The following is a 17128-nucleotide window of genomic DNA, read 5'->3' on the forward strand; positions in this document are numbered from 1 at the left end:
TCTCTTCTCCTCTGGGCCCGCCTGTCCGCTGGGGTCTCGCCTCTCCTAGACTCTTCTGACGCTGAGTCTCCTGAGTCCTCCCCCTCCCTCCGGCGGGCTTTAGGACCTGGTTCCCAATCCGGGTCTCCTGCTGTGCCGCGCGCCTGTACATTCGAACTTGGCGCGCGCGCCCAGCCGGCCACCTTCCTCCTGACCGTTACACTGCTCCTGTCACTGCTTCCCCCTTCGGGGAGGCTAGCTGCACCTGATTCTCCCTCCGTTCCCTCACACTGCGATGGAGGCGTGGCCACCCCTGACTCATCCTCTCTCCCTGCTGGAGGAGAAGCTGGCCCTGATACATGTGACTCTTCCCCCTCACTACGCTCTGGTGGAGGAGCTGGTCCTGCTCTCCTGTTGCTGCTTTGGGAGTCCCTGCTGGCCCCTTGCTTCTGGTGTGTCCCCCCTGGGACCCCCCTTGCCCTGGCCATCGGCGCCCCCCTCTGGGAATCTTCTGATTTGCTGGAGAGACTCATGGAATCTCTCGGGCCACTTTCATACTCCCCTACGCTGCCCTCAGATTCTTCCCCTTCACTCTCCATTTCCTCTCTCCCCTGTGCCTCTGCTCCTGAGCCCCTGACAGGTGGAATCTTCTTTCTTGTAGTTTGGATCCATTGCTCCGTGTCCGCTTCTCTGGAGCAGCAGAAAACAACCTTTCTCCCTCCTCTATATGACATCCTTTTATATATTTGAACGTGGCTATCATATCACCCCTTAACCTCCTCTTCTCCATGCTAAACATGCCCAGCTCCCTTAGCCGTTCCTCATAAGGCATCGTTTCCAGACCTTTGACCATTTTGGTTGCCCTCCTCTGGACATGTTCCAGTTTGTCAGTGTCCTTCTTGAACTGTGGTGCCCAGAACTGGACACAGTGGCACTATTATTTCCCTTGATCTAGATGCTATACTCCTATTGATGCAGCCCAGAATTGCATTGGCTTTTTTAGCTGCCGCGTCACACTGTTGGCTCATGTCAAGTTTGTGGTCAACCAAGACATAATAGGCATTTCAAGCCATTTCCACATAACAAAATAGGAGCCTACACAACACAAAACACTGTTGCTGTATGTAGGTTTTATTTTCTTTTTTATCTTATATTTTGGAAATGTACATTTTTGGGGGCCCCCAAGCAAGTGGGGCCCTAAGCTATAGCTTGTTTAGCTTTACGTATATATGTAAATCCAGCACTGGCTTGGACAGTCTGGCATTGCAAAATGGATCGGCTTTTGCGCAACAAAATGGATCAACATTTGCCGCTGGAGATGCAGCCAAGTGGAAGAAGCCAAGGAAGGCAATTCAGGTCAACTCTGTTTTGCTTTCTGTTCTAGACCCACTTGGCTGGGAGGGGAATACGCTGAAATCAGTGGGATTGATTCTTTTTTAAAAATAAATAAATAATATTTATTAAAGTTTTGAGAGGTACAAAAAGAAAAAGTAAAAAACATCATTGTCAGGGGTTCAGGAGCAGAGGGACAGGAAAGGGAGGGATTGGAGACCGAGGGAGAGGAATCCGAGGGAGAGGTCAGCGATGATAGCCATCCGAGGTCTCTAAGTCTCTCCAGCGAATCAGAGGATTCACAGAAAGGGGCTCCCGTGGTCAGAGCTAGGGGGTTGCCAGAGGGAACACCCCAGGAAGGAGGGGCCAGAGGGGACTCAGAGAGCAGCAGCTGGAAATCGGGACCAGCTTCCCCACCGGAGAGCAGTAAGGGGGAGGAGTCCCAAGCATCGGCAGCAGGCAGCTTTCCGCCAGCGGAAGGACATGAGTCAGGGTTAGCCACGCCTGTATCAGAGAGCGAGGAAACGGTCAAAAGGAAGGTCAGGGGCAGCGCGCGCGCGCCAAGTTCAAATGTACAAGAGGGTGGCGCAATGAGCAGCCCGGAGAGGGAGCCGGGTCCTAAAGCCCGGCGAAGAGAAGGGGAGGAGTCCGAAGGGTCCGCTTCCGAGGCGTCCAGGAAGGAAGGCACCCAGGGGGGTAGTAGGACCCAGAGGAGGAAGGAGAAACGTAGAAGGTGGAGTAAGGCTAGAGTCTTAAACTGGTGTACAGGGGGCGGAGACTCAGACGAGGCTTCGCTGGTCTAGGGTCTAGACGTAGAGACGCACGCTAGGGTTTGGAAATGGGAACTAAACTTCAATAAAGACTTTGTACAGTTCCGCTGGCTAGCGTTGGTCTTCTGTGAGCTGAGACCTGGGGGCCGTCTCTGACAATCATTTTAAATAAAAAAACAATACAACACATCACAATAGGTAAAGAAAAAAGGATAAAATACAAAGGAAAAAAAACAGAAAAATAAAATCCATTAAACAATAAAGAAAAAACAAAGAAAAATACAACAAATCTTCCCATTACTTATCTTTCATTAGCTTATTTCCTTGACCTCCTCACACCTCCCTTTTTTGTATTCTAGATCGATTATTTATTTCAGCAAATCCTTTCCATCTTTTCAAATTTTAGTCCTGTAATTTATCTTAGTATAATGTAGCTTTACTTTCCCTCCTTTCACCAATTAACAGTCAGTTTTTCCCAAATCCTTTATATCCTTCCTGCTAAAGTCACATAACATCATTCCAACATCCTTCTAACATTCATTAATTTTACAATGTTTCTGTAAATAGTCTTTAAATTTCTTCCAATCTTCCTCCACCGACTCTTCTCCCTGGTCTCGGATTCTGCCAGTCATTTCCGCCAGTTCCATGTAGTCCATCACCTTCATCTGCCATTCTTCCCGGGTGGGTAGATCTTGTGTCTTCCAGTACTTTGCAATAAGTATTCTTGCTGCTGTTGTGGCATACATAAAGAAAGTTCTGTCCTTCTTTGGCACCAATTGGCCGACCATGCCCAGGAGAAAGGCCTCTGGTTTCTTCAGAAAGGTATATTTAAATAACTTTTTTTTGTTCATATTTATCTCAAAATAGTCTCTCAGAGTTTTTTGGGCATTCTTAGTCACTTCTTCATTCCTAAACAATGTGTCATTCATCCTCCATCTGAAGGAACCAGTTCGGTGTTAGTTTCAATTCCATCTTTACAGCATTATGGTTGGAGCAGGTTTTAGGGCATATTTCCACCTTTCTAGTCTTTGGAGCCAGCCCTCTAGTTATCCAAATTTGGTCAATTCTTGTCCATGTGGCTCTCCTTTGCGTAAAGTACTACTCCTCTTTTTTTAACTTTGTCTGATGAAATAAATTCATGTCCCAATCTTTTATTTGTCAATATTTTCCTATGTAGCCTTATCACATGTGTTTCTTGTAAACAAATCAAGTCCAATTGTTCTTTTTTTAATACATGAAAGACTCTTCGTCTTTTTTCAGGGGAGTTCATCCCATTAACATTCCAGCTTAATATTTGCAGTGCCATGATATAGTTACTTTAAATCTCCTCCAACTGCGCCCAGTGCTTGCTCTTGTTCTGTCGGTGGTGTTGGTATCCCTTTCGCTGGGCAGTCCAGTCCAAAAGATATCTTTGCTATGTCCAGTATAGGTGATCTTCTGTCCAGTGCTCTTTGCTCTAGTCCTCTTTCTGGTGATCTTCTGTCCGATGCTCCTGGTTCTTTTCCAAGTCCCTTCTGTAGATCCTCTTCGTGATTGCTCAGAAATTTTTCTTTGTCCTCAACTGATCTTATTTTTATTTTCCTTCCTTTAAAGCTAAAGGATAGGCCTTGGGGAAATCCCCACCTGAAGATAATTCTGTTCCTTCTCAGCAGAGCAACCAAATCTCCGTAATTGGACCTAAGGTCCAAAAGGTATTTCGGGATATCTTTAAATATTTCCACTCTTGTCTGCAGTATTTCCAAAGTCTTCTGAAAGTGCCAACCCAAAATTTTATCTCTCTCTTCTTTAGATCGGAGGGTAATCAAACAGTCTCTTACTCTATTCTTCTTCCCTCCTCTTCCAAGCCTAAAAGCACTCACGATTTTCACTCCTTCTTGTTCCAAATCCAGATTCCAAAACTCTGCAAATTCCTGCGTAAGAAATTCTATCAAACTATCCTTCTCCAATTCAGGTACAGCTCTGATCCTCAAGTTCGTCTGTTTTTCCTTGAGCTCAATCATAGAAAGAATCAACTTATGGTCCTCAACTTGTCTCTGTATATCTGGGACTCTCTTTGTTTCCAATTGAGTTACCTTGACTTCCACAGCAGCAACTTTTTCCTTAATTTCCTCTGCAATCTGATGGGTCAAAGCAGATTCCTGTATCAATTTCTGTATGGCTTCTATGTTCGTATTCACCTTTTGTCCCAAACTATTTATACTTTCTGTATTTATATCAATTTTAGTATTTGCAGCGTCCACCTTCGCATTTGATGCATCCACTTTTACATTTGTCGCATCTACCTTCCTGCTAAGTTTTTCCAAAGATTCATTTATCTTACCTAATGCAATCGCTAAAGCTTCTTCTGATGACATTCCTCTTGGTTTAGGTTGTGTTGGTACAGCTGCAGGTGAGGCAGAAGGACCAGATGCTGACGCTCTTCGCTGCCAAGACTTCCCAGATCTTGTTGTTTTTTCTGGGAGTGACGAATCTACTTTTTCTTTCCCATCTGCCATAACACTCAGAAAGTCCAAGGTCAATCCCACAGTCAGGCAGTTTTATCTTTCTAGTGGAAAATCCCCCTGATCCAGCTCTTATAACAATTTCCAAAACTTCCTCTAGGGGGAAACAGTTACAATCCGTGCTTGTATTGATCCAAAATAACTCCTTTTAAAACATAACTCAAGCAGGAAATTTAGTGTCAATTTTCAGTTACCCTTTTCTCCCTTTTAAAGTCAGAGGGGGACAGTTAAAAACAGTTAAAAACAATGTATCTCTCTTTGACAGCTAGCAGTCAGAGCGCGTTTCAGATACGGCAGCCTTATTGTCCTATTTGCAGCCCGTTCCCAGGTTCTGAGCAATGGAATTTTAGCTTCCTTCCCTCTCTCTTGCAGGTATATATATTCCAAAACTCCCCCCCCCCTCTTCTCCTGCTTCCCAGGGGGGGGATTTACTATTTTTTGAGGTTGAAATTAATCCTTTCCAATCGGCTTTCCAAGACTCTAGCTTGCAGCCTCTTTGCTTTGTTCTATTTACAAAAGCGGAAGGCGGACTTCCTGTTTATGCCTCCCCGCTACAATTCCAAATTGAATCTTTCTTCTTTTGCAAGTTTCCAATTTGTTCTACTCACGGGTTGTATCTTTTAGAGTCCAATTGTTCACAGGAAAAAGTCAGCGCTCTCCAGCAACGGCTGTGCGGCTTCACTCCGTGGAAAAAGCAGTCGATTCACAGCACCGCGCTGCTCACCCCACTTCTCTCCGGAGCCCCAAAAACGGGTTTCCCCGCAAGTAGGGGAGGCGCAAAGGGTGCCCACGTTCACAGGCTTCACCCGCCTATGATTTCTGAAGGGTCTCCGCCTTCGCCGTGACGGCTAGACCCGATTTTCACGGAGTAAATTCGTCTTAGTCAGAGGAATTCCTCCATTACCGATGGCGCCAACCCGGAAGTCATCAGTGGGATTGTTTCACTGGGGGATCTTGAAGCCTCTTCCTCTTCTTCTTCTTCTTCTTCTTCTTCCTCTTCTTCCTCTTCTTCTTCAACCTTGTGCCCGTCATGGTTTCTCCACGTCCACTACTGAAGCAGGATCTGGAGGAATTTTATGTGAGGAGAATCAGAACTTACAGGGTTAAACAGTTCTGTGTGACGTCTCACATTCTGAGGCGTGGTTATGTTCACATATGGGAATCTTTCTTTGTGTGTGAGTTTTTGGCTGAGAGACGAAAGAATGTCCACTCTCTCGCCCGGACTGATTTATGATTTTTTTCATCTCATTAAAGGCTGTTAGAGATTAGCAAGAAGCCTGTGTTCAGTCTGATTTATTATCCACACACAAGGCAACATTTTCTGCCGCTGCTGATCTCTGCTAAGAGCTTCAAAGAGAGCTCAAGTTTTTTCTATCGGCACAGGCGTCCATCGGCACAGGGGAAGTGTGCCGGGCGCCATCTTATCTCAGCATTTTATCCTTAAGCTTTTCATATAATCAGTTATCCATATAATCAGTTATCAGTTATCAATATATTCACATATAACCAGAGTTTTTACAGTGATTTTATAATCCATGTTGAATCATGAAAGCTTCTGTTTAGCTTAACAGCAAATTGCCTGAATCTGCAAAGCCCTAAATGAACTCTGCCCTAGTACTTTCTTGCTCTCTACAAGACAGGAAGCAATAAATCTGGTATGCTGGTACATTTCTCCCCGCCCTTGTCCAGACAAAGTAACAGGAAGGTGCTAACCGCAAATGTCCTTTTTTGAACAGATGTTGTCTGGGAGTAACTGTCAGAGTTCCCCTTTCTTTAAGTTTCTATTCTCTTTGCAAGAAATCTAGGAGAAAGGTTAAGACTGCCTAGACTGTGTGTTCAATCTAAAAGCAGAAGTTGGAAGAAGAACTCTTTGTACTGTTACAGAAATTACAGGGGGGGGGCACATCTTTAAAGTTAAATATTACAAATATTATGCCTGAATTTATCCTTCCAACTTGACAGCTCAGGGAAGTCACCTAGCTTTAAAAATAATATAAAATCATCTCCTTTCCCAGTTCCCCTCATTCCAAAGCTATTTTCCCCTTGCAAAAGGACTCCAGGAAGTTCTCAGAGGTGACAACTGCTGGGCTCATTGTTAGCCGAAGGAAGCCAAATCTCATCACCTGACTCGCCTCAGGCTCCAGACATGCAAAGGAACTTCTATTGTACTTTTGGGTGGTGGGCACTTAAGACATATTTGTCTATGCTTATCTTATACCTGAGTCTTGCCCTGCCATGTCTGCTTATGCTAATCTTGTACCAAGGACTTGTCTGAACATGTTTGCAAGGTTAACCCCTCCCCTTTGAACTGTATTCTGGGATGTGGTGGGAAAGTTTTAAAAGTCATTGTCACTCCATCCTCGGGGTTCAAAATTTGCTCTTTGAACCTATTGCACAATAAACTTTGGTCTACGGCTATTTCCTCCGGTTGGTGGCTGGACTCCTTCCTTTATTCCGCAAGGACCCGCGGGCTCTGCCCGACGAGCTGGGTGACTGAGCAGCCTCACACCTAGATTTTTCCTTAACAGTACAATCAGGAGCCAGGCTCGAATGCGATCATTAGCTTATTTTTGCTACCGTTCGCAATTGTATTTGATTACGTCATTATCTGTGATGTTGTACTCAGGTATAAAACCCCAGAGCAACAGAGCTCGGGGCCCAGTCTTTTGGAAAGGATTCCAACTGTGTCAATTATTGCTCAGCAATAAACCTCACCTTCTTTTTCTCCATTTGCTGCATCTGTCAATTCTTGGACTCTGTTTGAGTTGGTCACTGGTACCTTTCTAAAATCTTTGCAACACTACCTCACCGGGTTGTTGTGGGGGGAAACTGTGAAAGCGTCTTCCCCCAAATTCCTTGTGGGAAGAGTTGTGTGGTGATGTGGAAAGTGGTTTAAAATTATAATAATAATCATTTTTCATTCATAACATTCCAATTACCCTAATCACCTATCAAATCTTGCCACATCATAATACAAATAATAAAGACAATTATACATTCCAAATTAAAATTTTTGAGGGGACTTCCCATGTTCTGGCTGATCGGGAGAAATATTTTTTTTACTTGTTCCTACTTTTTCCTCTCTTGTTTTTCCCCAATTTCATATTTCCGACTTTGACCCATTGTCTTATCACCCCAGTCACTGGTATCAACTTTCAATTGTGTTTAACAAATCCATATTCTCTAGTTGGCCTCTTTTCTCTTACTGCTAGAGAACCTACATAAGGACTCTATACAGGCTCTTGGGTACCCCATAAGGGATAAAGGAGAAGTTTTTTTTCTTATAACAGGTAGGTAGCCGTGTTGGTCTGCCATAGTCAAAAGAAAATAAAAAAATTCCTTCCAGTAGTACCTTAGAGACCAACTAACTTAGTTATTAGTATGAGCTTTCATGTGCGTGTATCTGAAGAAATGGGCATGAACACGAAAGCTCATACCAATAACAAACTTAGCTGGTTTCTAAGGTGCTACTGGAAGGATTTTTTTTTATTTTGTTTCTTATAACAGTTGGCTTTGGCATTTTGGCCTGGAGAGTCAGAAATCACATCACACACCAGGTTCCTGTGGCTCAGGCAGGCCAAGGGGTGATATTCCTGAGGATCAAGCAAGTTTCACCTAGTTCCAGCCACAGTTTACACAAAACATTTGCAATGGGCAAACCACAACCATTAAGACCGAGGAGAGGAATCCCTTCAGGAACTTCCCCAGATGGCTTTCTGCCTCCGTGGGGTCTTTCGGAGAGCCAAGATGGATTTTGGATTTCTCTCCTGCACTGCTCTAAACATGTGGTTTATATACTTATGTATGTGTGTTTGCCTTGTGCAATTATCAATGCGGGTGGCGCTGTGGATTAAACCACAGAGTCTAGGGCTTGCTGATCGGAAGGTCGGCGGTTCGAATCCCCGCGACAGGGTGAGCTCCCGTTGCTCGGTCCCTGCTCCTGCCAACCACGCAGTTCAAAAGCACGTCAAAGTGCAAGTAGATAAATAGGTACCACTCCGGCGGGGAGGTAAACGGCATTTCCGTGCGCTGCTCTGGTTCGCCAGAAGCGGCTTAGTCATGCTGGCCACATGACTCGGAAGCTCCCTCCGCCAGTAAGCGAGATGAGCGCCACAACCCCAGAGTCAGCTACGACTGGACCTAACGGTCAGGGGTCCCTTTACCTTTACCTATTCTATATTTGAGACCCTTGAATTTCTACACAGAGGATGAGCACGTTAAACACCAACTTTCTGACTGTTTGAGAGAGAATTACTGAATTTAGGACCGAAGCCTTATTAGGAATGGTCGAGGGAGTCGGGTCGGGATAAGCCTGGAGAAAAGGAGACTGAGAGGCAGGACGAGAGCCAGTGTCTTCAAACACTTCAAGGACTGCTCCTTGGAAGGTTTTCTGCTGCCCCAGAAGACAGGACCCGAACCCAGGGCTTCAAGTTACAAAAAGGGTGATTCCGACCCAACATCAAGAATAGGCTTCTGACAGTGATTGCTGTTTGACAGCGGAGCGAATGACCTTGGGAGATGGAGGACTCTCCTTCCTTGGAAGCTTTTAAGCAGAGGTTGGACGACCACCTCTCAGGGATTCTGTCGCTGAGATTCCTGCCTTGCAGGGGGTTGGACTAGATGACCTTTGGGGTCCCTTCCAACCCAACAACTCAATGACGTTCATCTTAATGCCCGTGAAGTCTTCCCTCTCCTCCCCAAACCCCCCAAATCTTGTCCTGCCCTCCATATACACACAGATGCACCAACTCTGCGGCACATTTTTGCAAGTAGCAGAACCCCAAATAAATGGCTGGCAACGATCATAAAAGAAAAAAAAAAACCCTGCTTTATTCTCTTTTGGAAAACAAAAATACAGAGTTGTCTTTGTTTTCCACATGGCGGACGGTGTTCCTTCATGTGTCCCTTCCTCTGGAGCAGCCTGGATCCCCGTGGAAGAGGCTGAGATCTCTTGCGTGGGCACAGGGATCAAGCCCTAGATTTCCCCACTCAGGCAGAGCCAACAGCAAAATGCCCCCCTGGCAAACCTCCTTGAGCTGGATGAGCAAAGGCAGGCTCTGTGCGCACCGTCAGAGGGGCTTCCTAGGAGCATGATCTCCCGTGGGTTTTCATCAGTCTCTCTGCACACAAAAAGTCCCTTTTGGCAAGTCCTCCTGGGCCAGCCTGTGGCCTCCCCAGCTAGTTCTCTCCCACCTCGTCATAGACGGGGTTGACGTAAGCGCCACTCTTGGGCTCTTCTGCAAAGTCCTTCTGGCTGGTGGGCGGCCACTTTGCGTCCTCCTCCAGCTGCCGCTGCAGCTTCCGGTACTGGCTGGAGGAGCAGAAGCGGAAGAGGGCCTTGATCAGAAGCCAGAGGCGGTGGTTCTGCAGGATGCCATCCTGCAAAGAACATGGGAGCATGAGAAAGGGGCCCATCCATTCTTAAAAACACCAGAAGCATTTTTACTTGGTATTATAGTCCAAGGCATTAATCAACAAGGTGTCAAACTGTTCTTATATGCAACAGCGGCAAGAGTATTGTTAGCCCAGAAATGGAAGCAAGAATAAATTCCGATGAAAGAAGAATGGACTATGCAGAACTGGACAAAATGACAGGAAGGATTTGAAACCTGCAGGACCAGAGATTTACAGAAGATTGGAAGAAGTATATGAATTATTTGAAGAGCAACTGTAATCAACAAATTACGCTAGTAGGACTACAAGAAGTTTTGTAAGGAGAAATATACAAAGTGTTAAAAAGTAGGAAAAGATAGAGATATTGGTTATGAGTTTGAAATGTAACAGGGAAAATAAGAAATGTATACTAAGAGATTAGATTGGAAAATTTTCAGGCAGGACTGATGGAAGTCAAAAAAATTGAAGAAGATGTAAAAGTATGTGTCAGAGACTGCCTCCAGGTCCCAGCTCACAGAAGACCAACGCTAGCCAGCAGAACTGTACAAAGTCTTTATTGAAGTTTAGTTCCCATTTTCAAACCCTAGCGTGCGTCTCTACGTCTAGACCCTAGACCAGCGAAGCCTCGTCTGAGTCTCCGCCCCCTGTACACCAGTTTAAGACTCTAGCCTTACTCCACCTTCTACGTTTCTCCTTCCGCCTCTGGGTCCTACTACCCCCCTGGGTGCCTTCCTTCCTGGACGCCTCGGAAGCGGACCCTTCGGACTCCTCCCCCTCTCTTCGGCGGGCTTTGGGACCCGGCTCCCTCTCCGGGCTGCTCATTGCGCCCCCCTCTTGTACATTTGAACTTGGCGCGCGCGCGCTGCCCCCGACCTTCCTTTTGACCGTTTCCTCGCTCTCTGATGCAGGCGTGGCTAACCCTGACTCATGTCCTTCCGCTGACGGAAAGCTGCCTGCTGCCGATGCTTGGGACTCCTCCCCCTTACTGCTCTCCGGTGGGGAAGCTGGTCCCTATTTCCAGCTGCTGCTCTCTGAGTCCCCTCTGGCCCCTCCTTCCTGGGGTGTTCCCTCTGGCAACCCCCTAGCTCTGACCAGGCAGCTTTACCTGCAGCAATTGCATGTTGATTGCCCTCTTAAAAGACAAAGTCCAGCAACTGGAGGAACGTGTAGCTACGCTCCAAAGAATTAGAGAGCTGGAACTCTTCTTGGAAGCAACAGAGCACACCGTCTCCACCAAGGAAGAGACAGGGGACTCCCCTGAGAAGGTGGCTAGTTCACCAACACAGGAGCCAGATATATGGAGAAACGTGACTCAAAGAAGTAGGAGGCCCAGGGTTCGCTCTGATTGTTTAGAAATACGCAATCGCTTTGAGGTCCTTTCCCCTAGCATGGAAGACGAAGAGCAGACTCCATTTGAGGATCTCTCCCTCATTACAGTCGATCAGGTATATGAAGACGAGGAGCAAAGGCAGTCCTCTGGGAATGTCCAGGCGACCTTGGAACCGACAGCTCACAGAAGAACCCCGACCAGACCTAAGAGGAGGCGTGTAGTGGTGATAGGGGATTCCCTACTGAGGGGAACAGAAGCAGTGATCTGTGGGCCTGACAAGATGTCTCGGGAAGTGTGCTGTCTCCCCGGGGCTAAGATCCAAGATGTAACTGAACGACTGCAAGGAATCATAAAACCCACTGACAAATACCCCTTCCTCTTGGTTCATGTGGGAACCAATGACACTGCAAGCAATAGCCTCCAGAAGATCAAAAGAGATTACGAGGCTCTGGGCAGGAAATTGAAGCAATTAAATGCACAAATTGTCATCTCATCTGTCCTCCCAGTTGAACGACGTGGCCCAGGGAGAGAGGGGAAAATAGTGGAAGTGAACAACTGGCTTCGCAAATGGTGCAAACAGGAACGGTTTGGATTCTTAGATCACGGAATGCAGTTTCTTGAAGATGGACTTCTGGCAAGCGATGGGCTGCACCTCACAACGGTTGGGAGGAATGTTTTTGCAAAAAATCTCAGAAACCTCATCAGGAGGGCTTTAAACTGACTAATGTGGGGGAGGGAGACAGTGCTCCTGAAGGTAGGAGTCTATCAATTGATGAAGATGATCATCCAAATGTCATAGACCGAATGGAGCAAAGAGCATGCAGACCTAGTGGTGGGAGGAGAAAATCCTTAAATAAGAGACACGGGGGAATGATTAATGGACTTCAATGTCTGTACACTAATGCGCAAAGCATGGGAAATAAACAAGATGAGCTTGAGCTCCTGGTACAGCAAACTAAATATGACATAATAGGAATCACTGAAACCTGGTGGGATAAATCCCATGATTGGAATGTAATAATGGAGGGATACAATCTATTTCAAAGAAACAGACCAGACAAGAAAGGAGGAGGAGTGGCGTTATATGTCAGGGATGTGTATACCTGTGAAGAGATCCAAGATTTAGAACCTCAAAGCCAAAGTGAGAGCATTTGGGTCAAAATTAAGGGAGAGAAGAATAACAGTGACCTCATTGTGGGAGTTTACTATAGATCCCCAAGCCAAACGGAGGACATAGATGATGCCTTCCTGGAACAGATGGCCAAGTATGCAAAAGGAAGGGAGATAGTAGTAATGGGGGACTTCAATTACCCGGATATTTGTTGGATGTCAAACTCAGCCAAGAGCATAAGGTCAAACAGATTCCTCACTGCCCTTGCAGACAACTTCATTGTCCAGAAAGTGGGAGAAGCAACAAGAGGAACAGCCATTTTAGATCTGGTCCTAACCAATGTTGATGACCTGGTTAGTGGGGTAGAAGTGGAAGGATCATTAGGCGCGAGTGATCATGCTCTTCTGAAGTTTACTATACAGCGGAAAGGAGCAGCCAAGCATACTAGGACTCAATTTCTCGACTTTAAGAAAGCCGACTTCATAAAGCTTAGGGAAGTGCTGGGTGAGATCCCATGGACAGTAATACTAAAAGGAAAGGGAGTTCAAGATGGCTGGGAGTTTGTTAAGAGGGAGATAGTAAAAGCACAACTTCAGGCAATACCAATGAGACGGAAACATGGAAGGTGCCTAAAGAAGCCAGGGTGGCTATCTAAAGAACTTTTAACTGAGTTAAGATTAAAAAAGGATGTGTACAAAAAATGGAAAAGGGGGGAAACCACCAAAGAGGAATTCAAACAAATAGCCAGCACGTGTAGACACAAAGTCAGAAAAGCTAAAGCACAAAATGAACTCAGGCTTGCTAGAGAGGTTAAAAGCAACAAAAAAGGCTTTTATGGGTATGTTCGTAGCAAAAGGAAGAACAAAGAAACCGTGGGGTCACTCAGAGGAGAAGATGGTGAAATGCAAACAGGGGACACAGAAAGGGCTGAACTCCTGAATGCCTTCTTTGCCTCAGTCTTCTCCGATAAAGAAAACAATGCCCGACCTGAAGAATTTGGAGGAAATGATTCAGCAGAGGAAACACAGCCCAGAATAACTAAGGAGATAGTACAAGAATACTTGGCTAGTCTAGATGTATTCAAGTCTCCAGGGCCAGATGAACTGCATCCAAGAGTATTAAAAGAACTGGCAGATGTGATTTCAGAACCACTGGCAGTCATCTTTGAGAATTCCTGGAGAACAGGCGAAGTCCCGGCAGACTGGAGGAGGGCAAATGTTGTCCCTATTTTCAAAAAGGGGAAAAGAGAGGACCCAAATAATTACCGCCCAGTCAGTCTGACATCAATACCAGGGAAGATTCTGGAGCAGATCATTAAGCAAACAGTCTGTGAGCACCTAGAAAGGAATGCTGTGATCACCAATAGTCAGCATGGATTTCTGAAAAATAAGTCATGTCAGACTAACCTGATCTCATTTTTTGACAGAATTACAAGCCTGGTAGATGAAGGGAACGCAGTGGATGTAGTCTACCTTGATTTCAGCAAGGCATTTGACAAGGTGCCCCATGATATTCTTGTAAAGAAGCTGGTAAAATGCGGTCTTGACTATGCTACCACTCAGTGGATTTGTAACTGGCTGACTGACCGAACCCAAAGGGTGCTCATCAATGGTTCCTCTTCATCCTGGAGAAGAGTGACTAGTGGGGTGCCACAGGGTTCTGTCTTGGGCCCGGTCTTATTCAACATCTTTATCAACGACTTGGATGATGGACTCAAGGGCATCCTGATCAAATTTGCAGATGACACCAAACTGGGAGGGGTGGCTAACACCCCAGAGGACAGGATCACACTTCAAAACGACCTTGACAGATTAGAGAACTGGGCCAAAACAAACAAGATGAATTTTAACAGGGAGAAATGTAAAGTATTGCACTTGGGCAAAAAAAATGAGAGGCACAAATACAAGATGGGTGACACCTGGCTTGAGAGCAGTACATGTGAAAAGGATCTAGGAGTCTTGGTTGACCACAAACTTGACATGAGCCAACAGTGTGACGCGGCAGCTAAAAAAGCCAATGCAATTCTGGGCCTCATCAATAGGAGTATAGCATCTAGATCAAGGGAAGTAATAGTGCCACTGTATTCTGCTCTGGTCAGACCTCACCTGGAGTACTGTGTCCAGTTCTGGGCACCACAGTTCAAGAAGGACACTGACAAACTGGAACGTGTCCAGAGGAGGGCAACCAAAATGGTCAAAGGCCTGGAAATGATGCCTTATGAGGAACGGCTAAGGGAGCTGGGCATGTTTAGCCTGGAGAAGAGGAGGTTAAGGGGTGATATGATAGCCATGTTCAAATATATAAAAGGATGTCACATAGAGGAGGGAGAAAGGCTGTTTTCTGCTGCTCCAGAGAAGCGGACACGGAGCAATGGATCCAAACTACAAGAAAGAAGATTCCACCTAAACATTAGGAAGAACTTCCTGACAGTAAGAGCTGTTCGACAGTGGAATTTGCTGCCAAGGAGTGTGGTGGAGTCTCCTTCTTTGGAGGTCTTTAAGCAGAGGCTTGACAACCATATGTCAGGAGTGCTCTGATGGTGTTTCCTGCTTGGCAGGGGGTTGGACTCGATGGCCCTTGTGGTCTCTTCCAACTCTATGATTCTATGATTCTATGATTCTATGACCACGGGAGCCCCTTTCTGTGAATCCTCTGATTCGCTGGAGAGACTTAGAGACCTCGGATGGCTATCATCGCTGACCTCTCCCTTGGATTCCTCTCCCTCGGTCTCTAATTCCTCCCTTTCCTGTCCCTCTGCTCCTGAACCCCTGACAGTATGTTTAATTACTGTTGAAAATGACGTTAAAAAACTAATAAAAACTTATATATATAAAAGAGAAAGGGGCCCATCCAGTGTAGCATCCTCTTCTCACCGTGGCTGACCAAATGCCCCTGAGCGAAACCCACAGGCAGGATCCGAGCGCAAGAGCATCTTTCCCGCCTCCTGGCCTTCCAAAGCAGAGCTGCCTCTGATCCCAAAAGCATCTAGAGGCATCGAGGCTGCAGCGTTTTATGGGGGAAAGTTGCTGCTTTGGGAATTCAGTGGCTAGTTTAATCACTGGGCCAAGATGGTTTAAGGCTATTGCACCGATCCTGGCCCGACTGCACCGGCTGCCACTTAGTTTCCGGGCATCATTCAAAGCGCCGCTTTTGACCTCTAAAGCCTGAAATGGCTCAGGACCACCATATTCCCCACGTGAAGCGACCTGGATCCTAAGATCATCTTCTGAGGCCCATTGTTGTGTGCCTGCTCCGCAAGAGGGGTGGCCCCATGAGAACAGGGCCTTTTCTGTGGTGGCTCCCCGCTTGTGGAATGCTCTCCCCAGGGAAGTTCACCTGGCACCTCCATTACACATGTTTAGGCACCAGGCGAAAAGGGTCCTCTTCAACCAGGCGTTGGGATGAACAACATGCTATGCCCTTTAAAATGTGTTTGGGGTAGGGGGCTTATTGGGGTTATTATTAGGATTAGGATTTTGTCTCTTCATTTTGTATTTGTTATGTTGTAAACCGCCCTATGATTTTCAGATGAAGAGCAGTATATCAATTTAATTAATCATCATCATCATCATCATCTGTTGGTGAGGAGGAGGAGGATGCTGAGCCCGAGGGATCGCTTTCCTGACCCTCTTTAACCCCCCAAATCCCCTCCACATCCCCTGTACCACCACCAGCAGGTTCCCACAAGCACTGGGAGGAGGGAGCGCTCTGCTGGAAGGGAAAACTCTGAGCCAGTTCCTGGGGAAAGGAAAAGCTGTAGCTCAGAGGCTGAGCGTTGGCCTTGCAAGCAGAAGCTCTCAGGTTCAATCCCCGCTGGGACCGAGAGACCCCTGCCTGAAACCATGGACAGCTGCTGCCAGTCCGTGTAGACAGTGTTGGACTAGATGGGCCAGCAGCCAGACTCCTGAAATCACGCTCGCCTGCTCACCTCCACGAAGAACGAGACGGAGAAGGCCACCAGCAGCATCAGCAGCATATACAGCCTCCAGATGGTTAGGGTGCAGAGAAACTGTGAGGAAAGAGGTTGCAAGCTGGTTAGGCTTCCGCAGCGCCTTCAGGTCAGCCTGCCTGGCACCTGCCCCCTCCTTCCACACCCCACACCCCTGCAGCCCGGTTTTGCCCCAAGCGGAGAGCATGGCGCTCCAATCTGGTGCCGGCTGAGGGGAGCTCCGGGTTCACCATCCACCCTCCCTTGGAGTCTCCCGCTAGGCACTTCCGACTAGGCAGAGGCAGATGCTGGCCAAGTTGAGGCAGAGGCAGCAGCACAGCTCGTCGAGGCTTTGACAGCCATACAGGGCAGCGGCAGTAGTGCAGGTCGTCGAGGCTTTGACAGCCATACAGGGCAGCGGCAGCAGCACAGGTCGTCGAGGCTTTGACAGCCAGAAGAGGCGGAGGCAGCAGCGCAGGTCATCAACTCTTTGACAGCCAGAAGGGCCAGCGGCAGCAGCACAGGTCGTCGAGTCTTTGACAGCCAGAAGAGGCAGAGGCAGCAGCACAGGTCGTCAAGGCTTTGAGAGCCAGAAAAGGAAGAGGCAGCAGTGCAGATCGTCGAGGCTTTGACAGCCGGAATGGGCAGCGGCAGCAGCGCAGGTCGTCGAGTCTTTGACAGCCAGAAGAGGCATAGGCAGCAGCACAGGTCGTCGAGGCTTTGACAGCAAGACGGGGCAGCAGGAGCAGCGCAGGTCGTTGTGGCTTTGACAGCTAGAAGAGG

General features: G+C 47.0%; 1 protein-coding gene across 1 annotated transcript; it reads right to left on the minus strand.

Moving 5' to 3' along the window:
* Positions 1-9760: 9760 nt before the first annotated feature.
* LOC144326093 (putative cation-transporting ATPase 13A5) lies at positions 9761-16422 on the minus strand. Its single transcript, XM_077922018.1, has 2 exons — positions 16346-16422; positions 9761-9961 (listed from the first exon to the last, which is right to left on the minus strand). The coding sequence occupies exons 1-2, from the start codon at positions 16391-16393 to the stop codon at positions 9761-9763; spliced, it is 249 nt and encodes an 82-aa protein (XP_077778144.1). The 5' UTR covers positions 16394-16422.
* Between the last annotated feature and the right edge of the window lie 706 nt (positions 16423-17128).

The sequence above is a fragment of the Podarcis muralis genome, chromosome 18 (assembly GCF_964188315.1).
Source record: "Podarcis muralis chromosome 18, rPodMur119.hap1.1, whole genome shotgun sequence".
NCBI classification, from domain to species: domain Eukaryota; kingdom Metazoa; phylum Chordata; class Lepidosauria; order Squamata; family Lacertidae; genus Podarcis; species Podarcis muralis.